This window comes from Dermochelys coriacea, chromosome 5, assembly GCF_009764565.3.
Source record: "Dermochelys coriacea isolate rDerCor1 chromosome 5, rDerCor1.pri.v4, whole genome shotgun sequence".
Taxonomy (NCBI): domain Eukaryota; kingdom Metazoa; phylum Chordata; order Testudines; family Dermochelyidae; genus Dermochelys; species Dermochelys coriacea.
The window spans coordinates 99,554,401-99,571,008 of NC_050072.1; the positions used below are offsets into that span (position 1 = coordinate 99,554,401).

A 16,608-nucleotide genomic window follows, 5' to 3' on the forward strand; every position below is an offset into this window, starting at 1 on the left:
TAAAATCTCAGTCTCCAGCTGTGTCTTAGTTCCTCTTTTTCTGCTAGCTTGAGTGGAACCCAATCTTCAGCTTGCATTGGGATTTGTTAGATAAATATTTTAACTATAATATTGTAATAGTAAGTCAGTAGTGTGTCTTTGTGCCCCTCCCACCATCACCTCCCCATATTCAGTCTTGGGCTATTATGCTCCCTCTGCTTCAGCAGTACAGGAAAAATGTCAGGGTTCCAACTTCTTGCCTTGACAAAATATCATTTCACGTTGATTGTCCTAGAAATATCCTTGTGACTTGAGTGCCTTTTAAAGGGCTTTCCTGCAAGAAAGAGTCCTCTGAGCCATCAGAGAAGGATCTAGTCACCTGGGACTGGGAGGCTTTCCTAAGTCTGGATTCTAGCCTCAGAAGCTTTTATAGGAACAGCAAATATGGGGGCAGTAGAGCATACCATAATATGCACTGGTCCCCTGGTACAGTAAAGACTCAGTCAAAGGTTGGTTCTGATGTGCCCTTGTGCAGACAGCCACGCTGGATCCTAAATCTCTCCCTGTGAGCATGAAGTGATCGGAGGAGGACACCTCAGATTCAAGGTGCCCAGAACTACCCCATGACCTCCTGGGATGGGTGTGCGGGAGTTGGGAGGGTTGTACCTCCTCTTTTGTATCAGCATTTGTTCATCTGAAATTGAGAAATTCCCTACCTCATGTGCTGGGAGGGAGCAGGAGGTTTTTTTTCCCCCCTCATTCCTCCCCTTCTTGATTCCTGGCTGCTTTCACTGGTAGGCTTAGACTCCCTTCTTCTTAACAGAATTCTGTTTCCCATTGTCCCAGCAGTAGAAGACAGAGACAGTCCATGTCTCTTCTGCTGGCCACTCGCAAGTAATAGTCACTCACGTCTCATGTCAGTTTAAAAAAAAAAAATGCAAAGGTAAGATGACTTCCCTCCCACCTAAAATAAGAGATCTTCAGTCTGACAGTATCTTTTTGAATGTGTTCTTTCTGTCAAATGCTTATTTTGACTTCATGGACAGTGAGGTTATAGAAAGTCATGTTCAGTGTAACATTCTTGCAAAGAATCATAGAATATCAGGGTTGAAAGGGACCTTAGGAAGTCATTTAGTCCAACTCCTGCTCAAAGCAGGACCAATCCCCAATTTTTGCCCCAGATCCCTCAATGGCCCCTTCAAGGATTGAACTCGCTACTCTGGGTTTAGCAGGCCAATGCTCAAACCACTGAGCTATTCCTCCCTCTCTTCCCCCCACGCCCACCGATTATCATTGTGATTAGACTAGAATACAGCAGTTATGGGATTTGACATGTAAAAATACTTGTTTATAAAACGAAGTCTATGCTTATGAATAAACTAGTGTCTTGGCTGAAGGTTTTAATTTCTGCCTTTAATTGGTGAATGATTGGCCATCCAGCAAGATGACTGAGTGGCACAGATTCTGTTTGGTATAATAGGATATTTATTTTTTTATCAGATTTAGATTTAATCACCTGATCAATAGTCCTAGGAATAAGTGTTGTGCACTTAGTGATATGACCATGCTTGATTTGAGTTTCAGAACTACAGTAGGATTTTTGTCTCAAGCCAATGATTGAGAGCGCTGACTATGCAAGTAGTATGGAACAGTGAATGCTTACTAAAAATGTTATTTATATATTTGAATAGGTTTGCTTGTACAACCTAATCCAATTTCAATAGCTTGCAATGCTCTTTAAGAAAATAACTGGAAAGTTTGATTCAGGTGGCTGTGTGATTTGGACTAGATAGGGGTGTAGTAAGAAAGAGAGGAATCTCAAGATATTGTGCTTATAAATTATATTAAGTCAAAACCCAGCTCTGATTTAAAGGGCAGAACACATGAAGATAGGCAGGGGTTAACAATGAAGGAAAGCACGTTATATGAGAGGATATGTAGTGAAAGTGGTGAATGAAGTAGAGGATGGAAGTCTGGGCTTCCGTTTCAAGTCTCCTGTCTGACTCACTATGGGGTCTTGGGCAAGTCATTCAGGGGGTGTCTATAGCAGTACAAAGTGCATGTACTGCATATGTATACATTTAGCTAAAAAGTTCCCACTGTTACTACTGCAAGTTCAGTTCCAACAGTGGATTTGGCACTATAGTCAGGTCTCCAGGCTGGTTAGAGCAGGTTTGTCTGAAAGGTCCTTAACGGCTATCAGTGCCTACCCTACTCTATCACTACCATAGTTGGAAACTTTTTTAGCAAGTATTCTTTAGTATAAACAAGGTCTGAATCTCTCTGTTTTATGCACAAAATAACACTTATCACATGATCTTGTGGTTTGTAAAATACTTTGGTCACTGGACAAAGTATTAACAATATTTCCTGAAGTCTGAAATCTTTCTCTTTAAAAAAAAAGAGAGAGAGAGAGAGAGAGAGAAGAAGAGGGTGGAAAATGCATGGTGAGCATTTTCCAGCCTGCATATGAGAACAACCAAATATTTTCAACAACTATCTCTTGCATGAGGAGTTCCCATTCTTCTACTGCATTTTGGAATTATATTTTAGAGAGTTTTGGAAAAGAGGGAAAAGAATAAATGTTGTATACAGTGTCTATTTGCAAAGGATTTAATTTAAGGGGATTTTGTGTTTAAATATTTACTTAATTTTTTGCAGGCAAGCCTGGGCTTTAGTCGGTGTTGCAGGTGGTGGAAATTCCTCCTGTAATGAATCTGTGAGAGACTATGAAAATCATAGCACTGGGGGAAAAGCTCTTGCTCAAAGAGAATTTTTCACAGTAGATGGTCAGAAGTTTGCTGTGAGAGCTTTTAGTGAATGGAATGAAGGTAGGAAAATTTTGTTTGTGTTTTTTTTCCCCTAAAATCTTGATAGGCAAAACGTTTCAAAAAACAATTTGTATGGATTATTTTCCAGAACAGTTTATTAATGCAAGTTAACTTCCTAATTACTGCAATGGGGTTTTTGTCTGTTTACCTTTAATGTTGCCTAACTTTTGGATGAAATCCAAATAGAAGGGAAGGTATCAAAAATGAAAACTTTTTAAAATGCAAATCTCCTTATCTGTTTCAGTGCTGTGGGCATCCAACATAGCATCCAGGGGACACGGAGAACTGTATCCTTAATGCAGGGCTGGCCAACCTGTGTTAATATGACCAGAAGTTAATATGTGGCTCCTTGTATAGGCACCGATTCCGGGGCTGGAGCTATAGGTGCTAACTTTCCAATGTGCTGGGGGGTGCTCACTGCTCAACCCCTGGCTCTGCCACAGGCCCTGCCCCCCACTCCACCCCTTCCCACCCCCTCCCCTGAGCCGGCCATGCCCTCACTCCTCTCCCCTCCCCCCCCCCCCCCCCAGCCTCCTGCATGCCATGAAACAGCTGATTGGGAGGTGCTGATCGGTGTGGCTGCCAGTGAAGGAGGGCGGGGAGCTCATGAGGGGCTGCTGATGTATTTCTGTGGCTCTTTGGCAACGTACAGTGGTAAATTCTGGCTCCTTCTCAGGTGCAGGTTGGCCACCCCTGCCTTAATACTTGTATTTAAAAACTTAGTTATATAAGCGTGCTGGAGAAATATAAAATCACCTACTGCAGGTTGGAGATCTGACAGGCTTGTGGGTTTTTGTGTATGTTTTCCATGTTTGCCTTTTGGGTTTCTTATCTTTAGTCCTATTAGAATATTGTGTTAACTGCTGTTGCTTGTGATGTTTGGAGAACTCTTAAGCATGGCTGATTTTTTTATTTTTCACAAAAGCGTCTCTGATTAGTTGAATTATTCTGACATGCATACTTCTGACAGCCTGTTGGTCTGGTAGGAAGCAGTATCTGAACACACAAGATTATTTCTGGGGGTGTTGAATCCTTAACTGCTTTTCTTATTCTTAGCTTCATGGTCCTGATTAGAAAAAGGAAATTGCTTCTGAGGTCAAATTCCTTGGCAATAAATGTTATCGGTACTAGGAGTTCATTTTCATCTTTTATGATGCTAAAGCTCAATCTTATCATTATTTCCTTTTAAAAAACAAAAATGGATGCAGGCCACTGAGTCTGGTGACTGCTTGCAGCCTAGTTTTGATCAGGAAAATCTGCACCAAGGCCTGTGACCTATAAATATCCCCAAGTCCCCTTGTATTTGTGAGGGCATTGTAGGATCCCCATTAAATGTATGGCTCTGCCTTGATGTAGCATCTTTGTCATGGGTAGTAAAGGCCTTTGTGTTCACCACAAAGCCAAGGAATATCTGTCCCTGGGTATGTCAAAACTGCCCATGTTACATCGTGCCTGCAGCAGCACTGTGACATGGGCAATGTGGTCACGCTTTATCACTGGGGGAGAGCTCTCTGGCAATAAAAAATAACCCCCTTGAACGAGGGGTGGTAGACTCCAGGCGATAAAGCACTGTCTGTACTGATGCTTTTCAGAGCTAAACCTTTAGTCGTTCAGGGGTATGAAAAATCATCCCCGAGTGACAAGTTTTAGCACTGAAAGTGGCAGTGTAGACACAGCCTAAGTCTCTCTACTGGAGCTGTGATGGAATTTCAGATTAACAAAACTCTCCTCTTAATCAGTGGCTCAGTACAATCACATTCTTCTGTTTGCAGTTTGGTCTTTGGTCTTTAAAAAGGATGTGTATAAGACTATGTATAATATTCTTGGACTAATTATCAGACTGAAGAGAGACCCATGCAGATATGGTCTACCAGACTTATGAGATAGATATGGTTGGGGGATTAGTTGTTTTTTAAGGTCAGAGATACCCTAACTGGTCATGTTAGTGTTATGATGCTGCTGTTCAGCTGATTATCCAGGATGTATGTTGTGAAAGGTCCATCTCCCAATAAGATTTTGTACTTTGTTCATCCCTTGTATTTTGAATGTTCTGTGATCTTCTTCTTGAAATCCCAGTTATTTTCTGAGTTTGTCTTCCTCTGAGATCCTCCCTGCTCCAGTTCTGTAAATATATGCAACTGTTTAATTTCCTAAGAATAGTTTCTCTTAAATTGTCCCAAGAGGTTATGGAATTCCAGACTCTCCTTGTCATGTCATATTTTGGGGGTCACTAAACTCCCACTTCACCACACGCTCTTCCAAAGTGCTGCTTGCTTCTTTTAAGCACCACGTCTCTGCCAGGCAGTTCACTTTCCTGGCAGCTTCTAGGAAACTGATTTGGGAACAAATGAATTATCAATTATCACTTTTAAAGTGAGGAAGTTTCACATATTTTTTCAGTCTAAGAAGATCTACATTTAAAAATAGTGTTTGGTTTTTTTTACAAAGTTTTCACTCACTGAGAGGACTACTGTGTATCTTTTATTCTTTTTGAGATTATACTCTTGTGGGTGATGGGCAAGGTGTGAGAAGGGAATTAACAGTTTGCTTTCATAATGACCAAAATGTTGGTTCTGAATTGCTTAAAGTCTCTCTGAAAAGTGACTATGGAAAAATGGCACCATCTGTTGAATATGTATACTGGGTTGAATCTGCCCACATGAGTGACAAGTATGTTTGGCTTTTTTATTTGTTAACCATACTGGCTCTATACTGCTAAGTGAGATAGAGCTGTATTCTATTCCTCAGGGCCGACTCCAGGCACCAGCGAAGGAAGCAGGTGCCTGCAGCGGCTAATAGAATGGGGCGACACTCAGTCTGTCATTGGGGCTGCATGTCCAGGTCTTCGGCTGCAATTCGGCAGCGGGCCCTGCAGTCCCACTCTTCCTCTTCGGCAGCACTTTGGCGACAGCTCAGCCAGGGTTGGGTTTTGTTTTTTCCTTCACCTCTTGGTGTGGCAAAAAAGCTGGAGCAGGCCCTGATATTCCTGCACATGTATCAACAGAATTAATTTGTCGCTGCATCTGTGGAAACCCAGTGAAGGGCGTGTAGTTGCACAAGTGTCACTTGGCTTGCCAAGTCTTTCTTGTGGTGGTGCATAAGGAAAGTACATAGCTTTGTTCTCCGATCCCGGGTTGTATACATAGGCTGAAAGGCACAAAAACTTATCACTTCTACTGCTAAAATGAGATCATTGCATCTGAATCAGACTCGCCAAACATGAAGCCCTTGATGCCATTTTACATGATCCCTTTTCAAGGCAGTACCATACTAGAAAGTTTTCTTATATTTTGGAAAATGTTAGTTAAATATCAGAGTTCCTTATTAGTTAAAATAATTAAGTATTGTAAAGTAGATGACATTTGAAATTATAGCTTTATATATTGCTGCATGCATCATTTTTCCTTTTTTAGGTGTCCCACGTTCAGGTTTCCAGGTAGAGGCTATAGATGGAGTGATACTAGATCTATTGGAAGATGTTAGTAAGTGGGAGTCTGAAGACCAGATCGTAGTTGCAAGCACTGACTATTCAATGTACCAAGCAGAGGAATTCACTCTCCTTCCCTGTCCAGAGTGTAGCAGATATCAGGTCAAAGTCAAAGGTAGGAGACTGATGAAAATGTAAAGTACGTACAATGTGACTGTGTAATATGTACTAATTAGGGAAATGGCCTCTTATACTGGGAACGGTAAACTCTTGCAAGTGACAGGCTCAGCCCACTCATCCATCTTTCCCTCCCCTCCCAGACTATCTCCAGCTATATGCAAGGAATGGATTTCATTCTTTTAGTATACAATTGTCCTGATCTTTGACCATGTTAACTTTACACCCACAAACACTGCCTTTTGCCTCTTTTCCTTCCTTCGCTTTACTTTTCTCAGTGGATACTTCAGAAACAATCTGGTCCTAAAAATAACTTCTCACCTTCCTTCTATCTCCCCATCTTTTTTCCCTGAATTGTGATTTTCAATTCCTTTGCTTCTAGTGCCTTTATTAGCTCTTTTAAATGTGCCATGATATATCCTTATTGTCTTTAAAAAATAAACAAGCAAAAACCTTTCCTTTTGACCCTGATTTTTTTTGTAAATTTTTTTTTTCCCCCCTCAGCAAAAATTTTTATGCACGTGACTGTCATATTTCTGACTGGTTGCAAACTGTCTTTGTTCTAGGCAAAACACAGAAATGTCTCACCTACATGTAGTTGACCATTTCATTTTTTGCTGCCTACGACCCCCTTCGTTTGACTTCACTGCAGTGCAGAGATGACTGGTGCCTGCTGATAGTGGGGGGGCACAATTTAAAGGGCCCTCCCAACAGCTTGTGTCACGCCCCTGCCTACATGTCCCTCTCTCTTACTCTCAGCAGCCCCTCCCTGCAGTTTCTAGCTGTTTGCTGCTGCTTCTCCCCACAGCAACAGTACAGCTTCCAGTTTGCCAGCTATAGCTCTTGCCATGCAGGGCAAGGGCCCGGCTGCACAATGTGACCAAGCAGGGCCAGCAAACTCTGGCAAAAATTGGGGCAGTGGAATGTTGCCCTCCCTCCGTTGCCTCTGCAGCCCACTCCATTCTCTGAGACTGCATCCTTAGCTGTATTGGCATCTCTGGTTTTCTTATACCTCTTTGCTCCCCCTTCAAGCCAAAACTTTTCCTCTGTGGAGGGGCCTGCAAGTCTCAAATCTTGAGCTTTCATCCTCTTCATCTCATGGCTTTAACCTTAGCAATCACTTTTAACATTGATCAACTCACCATATAATTTTGACACCTTCTAGGGATACCTCTGTCTATCCTGTTGGCCTCTCAGATTTATGACTTGAACAATATGAGCACCTTCACACACAACTCTTATCTCCCTCCTTTTTCTCTTTTAGACTCAGAACTCTTTTTTTTTTTTGTTTCCACTGCATGTAATCGTAATATCATCCTTACTTCCTGAACTTTCTCCTTTGACCGCAACTCTGTTTCTTACTGCCTCAGTGCCTCCGGTGAAACACGTACTGTTGCAATCGTATCTTCTCATCTTGACTATAAGAACTTAATTCTCTAGCCTCCAAGTCCTAGTGTCCAGCATCTGTGGAATGCTGCTCCTCACTTGCTCTCATGTATGGAAGAAGTACAACCAAATAGTGCCCCTCCTAAACAGGTCTGTCTGTCTTCCTATTTGTTCTGGATCCAATATCCTTTCTTGTTCTGGAAATGTCTTCTCGGTGTTGGTGAAAAAGTGTATTGTCTTGCCATCTGGGACAGAATTTTTGTATCTCCTCTCCTTACTGAATCACCATGTGTTTTTTCACGTCATCCAAAATGTATTCCTTGTCTGTCCCCCCTCTTTTTTTCCACTTTGAAGCTATTCTGTAACTCAAAATTTGGGATACGGTCTGTAAATAACTGTTAAATCATGTTGTATTTCAGTCACCTTCTCAACGTAGTATGTATAAACCCTTCACCTTGGAAAACGTACCTTTTAGTCCATGTATGATTCACTCTAGAGTTGCTCTTATAGAGCTTGTAAGTAACATTTTTACAGGGCTTATACTAGGGAGTCAAGTACAATGTGCACACCTTCTGAAAGGAAGAGAAATTTGGAGCTTTTAAAATTTTTATGTAAATAGTTAGCACTTTCATAAGAGAGGTGAATTTGCCGATCTTACTACTTTTCAGCATTAACTTAAGTGCTTTTTCCTCATAGTACTGTAGTTTGAAACCAAGTAAAGCAGACAGTAAAGGGAAATTTTATCATGCCCCAAGGCATGTGTTTTTTTTTTTTTTTTTTTGTTTTTGTTTTTGTCATGTAAACTTGTCAAGCCAAATTCTCTCCTCGGATTGGGGAGGGGGGAAGAGTATGTTTACAGCATGCCTTGAATCAGCCTCTTCTCCATCCGATGAAGTGAGCTGTAGCTCATGAAAGCTTATGCTCTAATAAATTTGTTAGTCTCTAAGGTGCCACAAGTACTCCTCCTCTTCTCACTATTTCTCTTTTCACTGGTATTTGTATCTTGTACAAACGTGAAAAAAATGAAGCAATTTGATAGTTGAGTTCGCCACCACAAGGAAGATTTTAGTATTCCCCTTCCTTAAATTTTGATAGCCCATGTAACACTTGTAGGATACAGAAGTTAGGGGAAAGTATTTTTTTGAAGAATGCCTCGGTTTTCTTTCCTTCCTCTTCTCCATCATTCTTTTTTGAGGGGTGGGGAAGAGAATGAGCGAAGATTGGCAGCTTCAAGGAAAACATACCAGTTCTGGTCAGTTTTACATAACATCAGGCATAGTATGAGAAGTACTCCTATTGAAACTTTTCAGGTGGACTCTTTCTGTAGCAGTCGGAGCCAGCTGTGACAGAGGATGCATCCGATGAAGTGAGCTGTAGCTCACGAAAGCTTATGCTCTAATAAATTTGTTAGTCTCTAAGGTGCCACAAGTACTGCTTTTCTTTTTGCGAATACAGACTAACACGGCTGCTACTCTGAAACCTGTATTTTTTTGTTTTTGTTTTTTTAAAAAATGGAGCAATGAGTCTGGGAATTTTCTTTCAGTAGTTTTTTTAATGATTGTTTAAAGTTTTACTCAATTAGGCACTGCTCCTGCACTGTTTTACAAGTAGCCTTGCTTTATACACTGTGAGGAGTCCCACTGTGGTCAGTGGGGCTACCCACAGCGAGTAAGACTAAGCATGTACACACGTCTTTGCAGGATCCGGGCCATAAATCTTGAAAAGGTGTTTGAATTTACTTATCACTTATCACACACTTCCAGGTTTTCTGATTATTCTGTGTGGGAAGGATTAGCCAATTGATTTTTTTTTTTTTTTAAAGCAACCTCTCCTATGAAATCCTACTGTTTTTTGATGCTTTTAATAATTTAAACATCCTTAATCTTTTCCATTTCTCCACTTCTATTTCCTGATTTAAAGGAAGGTTACTGCCACCCTTCTTTCAGTCTCGTGGGAGAGCTTCAGCACTCATTCTCTTTAGGACCCCCCTCCTTTCCCTTATGGGGAGGGTACTAGTCCCTAATAGTCCTATCAGTGTACTGTTGGGTGCTTATGTATCATTAAATTGACTACAATCTAAAAACCTGGCTATAGGAAAACTGCTGCTGTTCCTTGTGCCGTCTCCTATTCAGCAGCCCTCTGCCTTGTGGAGAGAGTGTTGCCTTCTGTACAGAAACCCATGGCAACAAATATTTGTTGCTTGATGTTTATCACCTGCCAGTGATGTGTATTTTGTCTGCTCTAGTGGACTCTTCATCTCTGATAAGTGTTTTGTTAACCAATCAGAATATTAGGATTCAGGTATCCAGTATTCCAAGAGGTTTTAGAATATGATGTTGCCTACCCTATCTTCTAGTTGATTAAGTGAGCATGTTATGTAAGCTAACAAGTTAAATTTCTGGTTTTAATGGATGAGAAGTTAAGTTGGTCATCTACCCTATTTTTCTTTTCTTGAACTGACTTTTTGAACAGAAAATCCCCAGTTCCTTCATATGGGAGATGTCATTGATGGAGTGGACATGAGGGCAGAGGTTGGAGTTCTCACTAGGAATATCCTAATCAAGGGAGAGACAGAAAAGTCCTGCTATGCTGACAATCAGTGTCAATACTTCAATTATGATACATTTGGTGGACACATCAAGGTTTGAAAAACTTTTTAAGTAGTTTCCTTAGATTGAGGATGGCTTCTGAGCAAAAGTATTAATTCTAAATTTGGGGGGGCGAGTTTGTTTCAATATCCTCTAACTTGATATTACTAAATTCTCATTGAGCGGTTCTGTCTATCGATATTTCTTCTCAGCTTTCCTAAAACTGGAATTAATTTGCCAAGAATTAGACTGAAGAATCAAGGACAAGGAAATGTTAATGTGTATAACGTTGTTAGAAGCCTGTTGCTTATGTTTATATTGTGCATTGTTCAATTTACTGATGATTTGATATACAAAGCGCAAGATCTTCAAAAGTGACTGATTTTGGGTACCCAACCTGAGTCACTTTAATGGAACTTGATTTTCAGAAAGTGCTGAGCCCATACCATCTGAAAATTTGGGCTTTTTTATGGCATCTCCTGTTGGGCACCCAAAACCAAGAGTCACTTTTTAAAATAAAGGGATCTAGAAGGATCATTAGTGTTACCACTTCTTATATCTTGCATGGCTATAGATTAAAGGAAGATTAAGGCTGAGATGGAAAGCAGTAGTATGGAAACTAATGGTTAAAGCAGCAGTTCCCAAAAGTTTTGCTGGTACGACCACATTTTAATTAATTTCCTCCCAGGACCCCAGACAGCATGGAGGACGCCAGTTTGAAGAACAAAATAGCCTCCACTGCACAGCATGACTTGGCATTCGTTGCACATGAGAGCAAAATGGCTCTTCTGCACAGCAAAATAGTGTCCTCCAGGCACCGTAACGTCACGCAGTGCAGAACAGAATGGTGTCCTCCCCACACTAGGGATCATCTCAACCCCATTTGCTGATGGTGCAACCCCATTTCGAGTTGAGACCCACTGTTTGGGAAGCTGGGTTAAAGATAACACTTCCCATATTTATTCCAATGGGAATAGATGCAAGGAGTAATTTGACGTGATTTGATTGTGATTTGATGGTGGTTCCCAGTAGATGTTAGAAATGTTTGAGGCTTCATCCTTTTAAATGCAAATTGCTTTGCTTTCACTGTTTTTTGTCACAGGCTTAGTCTCCTTTTTTAAGTGTTTTGGGTATAGATTTTAGTTTCATAATGCTGGAAATAGTGGGTGGGAAAAATCTACAGTCTCTCTTGTGTTGTAGCCTTTATTTTGTGGGAGGGGAATAAATTGGGTTTTAAGTTTCCTATTGTGATTAAGATAATGCAGTGGAGAAAGATGTTGACAAGTTGTGTGCATTACAAAGCCTGTTGCAATAACTCAAACTGAGTGGGCCCCTCAGATGCATGAAGATGGAACAGAAAACAAATATTCTGAGACATCAGAGTTGTTAAATTGTTCTTGTGAGTCTGTTCTGAATAGTTGGGCAGATGTTGCTTAATTTACATTAGCATTTGTTTACAAACATCTACCACTGAGCATTTTTCAGCTTTTGTTCATTTTGTACTAAATTTGGGTAAAATAGGCTATTACAATTAGTTTAAAATGTCTGGACCCAGTAGAAACTACAGGCTGATAAGACCCCTTTACATGGAAAGAGTGGTTTAAGTGTTGTACTGTACATCTGAATCAGGCCTTAGTTTGTAGCTTTAATGTTTCATTACTGTGTGTGTTTAAACATTTAAGAGCCAGATCCTCAGCTGGTGTTAATTGGGAGCAAATGCAGCAAGGCTAATTTCTATCAGCCCTCAGCATTACACTGGTCCTAAATGCCTCTGTGTGGCTCAAAACCTTGTCTCTTCAATAAAGCTATTGGAGAGATGAGGTGGTAAATCTAAGCTCAGCAGCTAAAAAGTTGAAATGGTCAAACACTGCTTCTTTAACTTGCCTACAACATGTAATTTTGTGTTAAGGTATTTATATTTGACAGTCTAATTCACAAGCCCTCAAATGTGCTATGTGGGTAAGCTAATATTACAATGAGAACTTAGTTCTTGATTTGTCAAATTTGCAAACTTAACTTCACATAACTAAGCATTTGCGTTTAGTTTACTTTTTTTAAGACAAGGAAGAAGAAATATTTGCAGTTGCCCCATTGTTTTGTGCAATTCCATAACCTAAACAACTTTGATGTACGATATTTAGCTGTGTACTAGCCAATTATGCAATTTAATGTGAAATTTCATAGTTCTGAGGGAATTTCCCATAGTCATGTAGCAAAAGAGCAACCCACCTCTTTTATCTAAAACTGCAGGCTCAAGCTATGTCTACGCTACAGATCTTACAGTGGCACAGCTGTACCACTGTAGCTGAGCTGCTGTAAGATCTCCTGTGTAGCAGCTCTGTGCTGACAGAGTGCTCTCCCACCCCCAATGAACAGCAGTAGCTATGTTGGCAAAAGAGCGTCTCGTGCTGACATAGCGCTGTCGATGCTTTTGTTGGTGAAACTTAGGGCTGTCAAGGGTGTGTATTTTTTCACACCCCTAACCAACAAAAGTTTTACTGACAAAAGTGCTAGTGCTGTACACAAAGCCTTACATAGTGACTTCCTTTTGTGAGGGTTGGCCACGTGAACTGGTATAGCTGGATTTTGTTTTAGTTTAGTGTGTCATTTTGATGCTGAAAGGATTCTTACTCCTTGGGTGTTAAAGGGAATGATTATTGAGGGTTTTATTCAAACAGAGAATTGTTTGGGAATCTGAGTAATTGAAAGTGCAGTTATAACAAAAGTCTACTGGAAATTTAAACTAGAGTATATGCTTCAAGGAATGTTGTAATAAAATACAGGTCTAGAAGTCTTTTGGTTTTGCTAAGTCCCTTATAGTGAGAGTTCAGGTTTTGCCCGTTGCTTATAGTAATCACAGAAGATTCATTTTTAAGGATCAGATTAGTAACTGGATTTTATTATCTCTCTAAGGCCTTGTGTGCACAAGAAAGTTGCACCAAATTAATTCTGTTTCTAAACTGTGCAATCCCCTTATGTAGATGCTTAAATTAGTTAACCAATTTGAGTGTCCATACGATTGCACATGTTTGTTTAAATCAATTTCTAAACCAATTTAGTTAAATCAATACAACTTTTGTGTATATAAGGAGAAAAATTCTTTCTTGTTTCAATACCATTTGGCTGTCTTTAAAGTGTTTAATTTGTGAGAATTCCAGTAAGAGCCATTTAAAACTGACTTGCTGTAGCAATAAAATTCCTGATGAAACTTTTTTAGTTTTGGTAACATGAACATTTAGCTTATGTGCATGTCTCTTGTTTATAAAGGTCACCGATTTATAGATCTGGATAGAAAGCAAAACATGAAGATTCTCCAGACTGATTTTTGTAATATTCTGCTGTACTTGTCTGTGCCTGGAGGAAATCCGTTCACGATGGCTTTAAATTTAAACTTTTTTACCAATTTAAAAGTGTAATTGATTATTCAGTTAGATCTTCTTGTTACACACTCCAGATTTTGAAGAATTTCACATCTGTTCATCTCTCCCATGTGGAATTGAGGCAAATGGGACAGCAACTGATAGGAAGTTACCCTGTTCACTTCCACCGCTGTGGGGATGTGGATGAGAAAGGAGGTTATAGCTTCAGGACTTATCTGGAAGGCCTTTCCATTCATCATTGTTTCTCCAGATGTGTGACAATTCATGCAACTAATGGCTTGTTGGTAGGTGCCATTTCAAATTGTTTGAAAGTAAATGTTACAAAGCACAGTCGGTGTGAAAATACTTTATTATATTACATTTTTCAGTTTAAATGTGCAGAACATGACTAAAAATTTAGAGATGGTACATAATTACCATGTGTAAACAATGACTTTTGTGACAAGTCTTGGTCTTTTTCTAATTGAATATTTAGAGCCTTGCAGTTAGCTAACATCTTCAGAAAAAGTCTCTGGGGAACAAATAAAACTTAACATTTAACTTGTCCATTATGGCTGATATTGAAACGTCATTTTGCAGTTATGCCAAGATAGTAAAACTAAACGGTACTTAGCATTCATTGAGATTTATTTGACATTGCTAATGACATAATGAACTTGTATTTCTGCAGATAAAGGACACCATTGGTTATGACACACTCGGCCACTGTTTCTTCATAGAGGATGGCATTGAACAGAGGAATATTCTGTTCCACAACCTTGGACTAGTCACCAAACCAGGCACTCTTCTTCCCACAGACAGGAATAGCACCATGTGTATGGCCATTAAGGATAAAGTGTATGGAAATTACGTTCCAGTGCCCGCCACAGACTGCATGTGGGTATCTGGCTAAGAAAAGAAAATCAAATTAGTTGCCATAATTAAATTTTTGAAAATCTCTTGTTGCTCTACAAAAAGGCAAGATTTTTTTTTTATGTAGGCTACCAAAGGCGGACAGCTGGAATACAACATTGGCATTTAGAAAAAAGCATTAACAATCTGAACAACACAAATAGAATATATGAACAACTGTGCTGAAATACAGTAACTACTTGATATGGTACCTGATTGAGCATACTTCTCTTCAGGCTATTTCCTTATTCTTATGCAAAGGCACCAGATGCTATGAAACCCCCATTTTAATGCTTAATTTATGAATTAAGGTATCAGATTTCTTCTGTAAAAGCCAAATACGATTATGCCACTTACTATCAAAATGGTTTATCATTGCATGTAGTATTTTAACCACAAGAGCTTGCAGGAGGTCTTGTGAAAGAAACAGACAGTTTTCTTTAGGAAAATATGACTTTCTTCATGATTTCTTACTTGAATCTTTTGACAGACTTGCTTTGTATGTCAAATTAGCACTCACTAATTTGCTAGATATGAATGCTAGGTTTTCTGTAAGGATTTTACCAGTTATAGCTTCTGAATTATTTATAGTTTCTGAATAATATATTGCAGGGCTGTTTCAACATTCTGGATTGCTCATCCTAACAATCATCTTATCAATAATGCAGCAGCAGGCTCACAGGTGAGCACATAGACATTCTTTGACACACACTGTTTATATTTCAGATAACTAAGGCATACACTATTAAAAAGGTAGGCATTTCAAAATTTCACATGTAGATGTCTGTCTTTTTATGTTTAGAAGTACAATGGCATTTTACATGCAAGCTGTCCTTCTAAATGGGCATTTGAAAGATACGGAACCTCTTTGTTCTGAAGAGAACAGAAGATAATTCTCCTTTTTCTGAATTCTTAATTCTTTTATATTTGTGACTGTGTATAGTGAAATCATTTGTGAATAAGGGATCTTTTGAATACATCCATGCTAATATTAAGGCTTCAGTATTTTCTGTAGTTTATATTGTTAGCATACTGTATGGCTACTGTTCAGGACTTAAAATTTGGTCATATTTAGTGGAATCCAAAATAGCTGTACTGTGTTTTTCTTACAGTGGACTAAAATGTGTTAATTGTCTTGGCTCTGCAGTTAGTCATTTCTCAACACTGATACCTAAAATGCTGTGACAAGCAGAACACAAATCCTAGAATGATGAGACCCTTCTATCACCAGATATAGAATGCGAGCAGGATTTTGGTGACTTAAAACTATTCTCTTCTCCCCCAGTGGCAAACTGTAGCGTACAGCACAGTAGCTCTATAGCCACTATTCAAGCCTTTTGGGCTAGAGCATCCCTATTTCTCTTAAGAAAAACCCTCATATAGAGAATGCTCAATAGCTCAGATCTTATAGCCACACCATTTTAGCGCATTCAGAGATGGCATGGAACTCTTCCCCCGGTGTACCCGGACTGCAGAGGCTCCTACTCAACTACTATGTCCTTGCCACCTCTCATGCAGGGTAACATACCGGGTAGAGGGTTACTGGTAAATGTCACCTTTTTAAGAGCAGTTGTTTGGCGAATTGAGAGAAAATGGAGAGTGACATAGGTGTGTGAAATAATTGCTGCATATTATTGGCTCAGAGGTCTGAACTGGCCAGACTTCTCAATTTTTTTGAAAGCTCTTGTGAATGTATCATTAAATCTTGATATGGGCATAGTGATGAGCAATTCTTAAAGACAAATAAACGGAAAAATATTTGTGTATATTCTACAATATTCTACAATAAAATAATTTGTTAGCTAGTTGAACAAAATATGATTGAGTACACCGAAATGTAATGTGTCATTGAAATGCAAAAGGTTACACTTTTTCCTAGTGACTCGGAGTTCAGACTTGAAATGTTCAAAATTAGGAAACCTTTGTGGCTAAAATTTTCCTTTCTGTGT

The 16,608-nt window shown here is 39.5% G+C and overlaps 1 protein-coding gene across 9 annotated transcripts in view; it reads left to right on the forward strand.

Annotated features, from left to right (window-relative positions):
* The window catches only part of CEMIP2 (cell migration inducing hyaluronidase 2), a 77,542-nt gene that overhangs the window by 39,107 nt on the left and 21,827 nt on the right, over positions 1-16,608 (forward strand). For all 9 annotated transcript variants that reach the window (XM_038401614.2, XM_043514668.1, XM_043514670.1 and 6 more), the window contains 6 exons: positions 2,641-2,810; positions 6,224-6,412; positions 10,273-10,442; positions 13,843-14,052; positions 14,439-14,644; positions 15,272-15,341. In XM_038401614.2, coding sequence (XP_038257542.1) covers positions 2,641-2,810; positions 6,224-6,412; positions 10,273-10,442; positions 13,843-14,052; positions 14,439-14,644; positions 15,272-15,341 — 1,015 coding nt within the window. The remainder of the gene's footprint in view (positions 1-2,640; positions 2,811-6,223; positions 6,413-10,272; positions 10,443-13,842; positions 14,053-14,438; positions 14,645-15,271; positions 15,342-16,608) is intronic.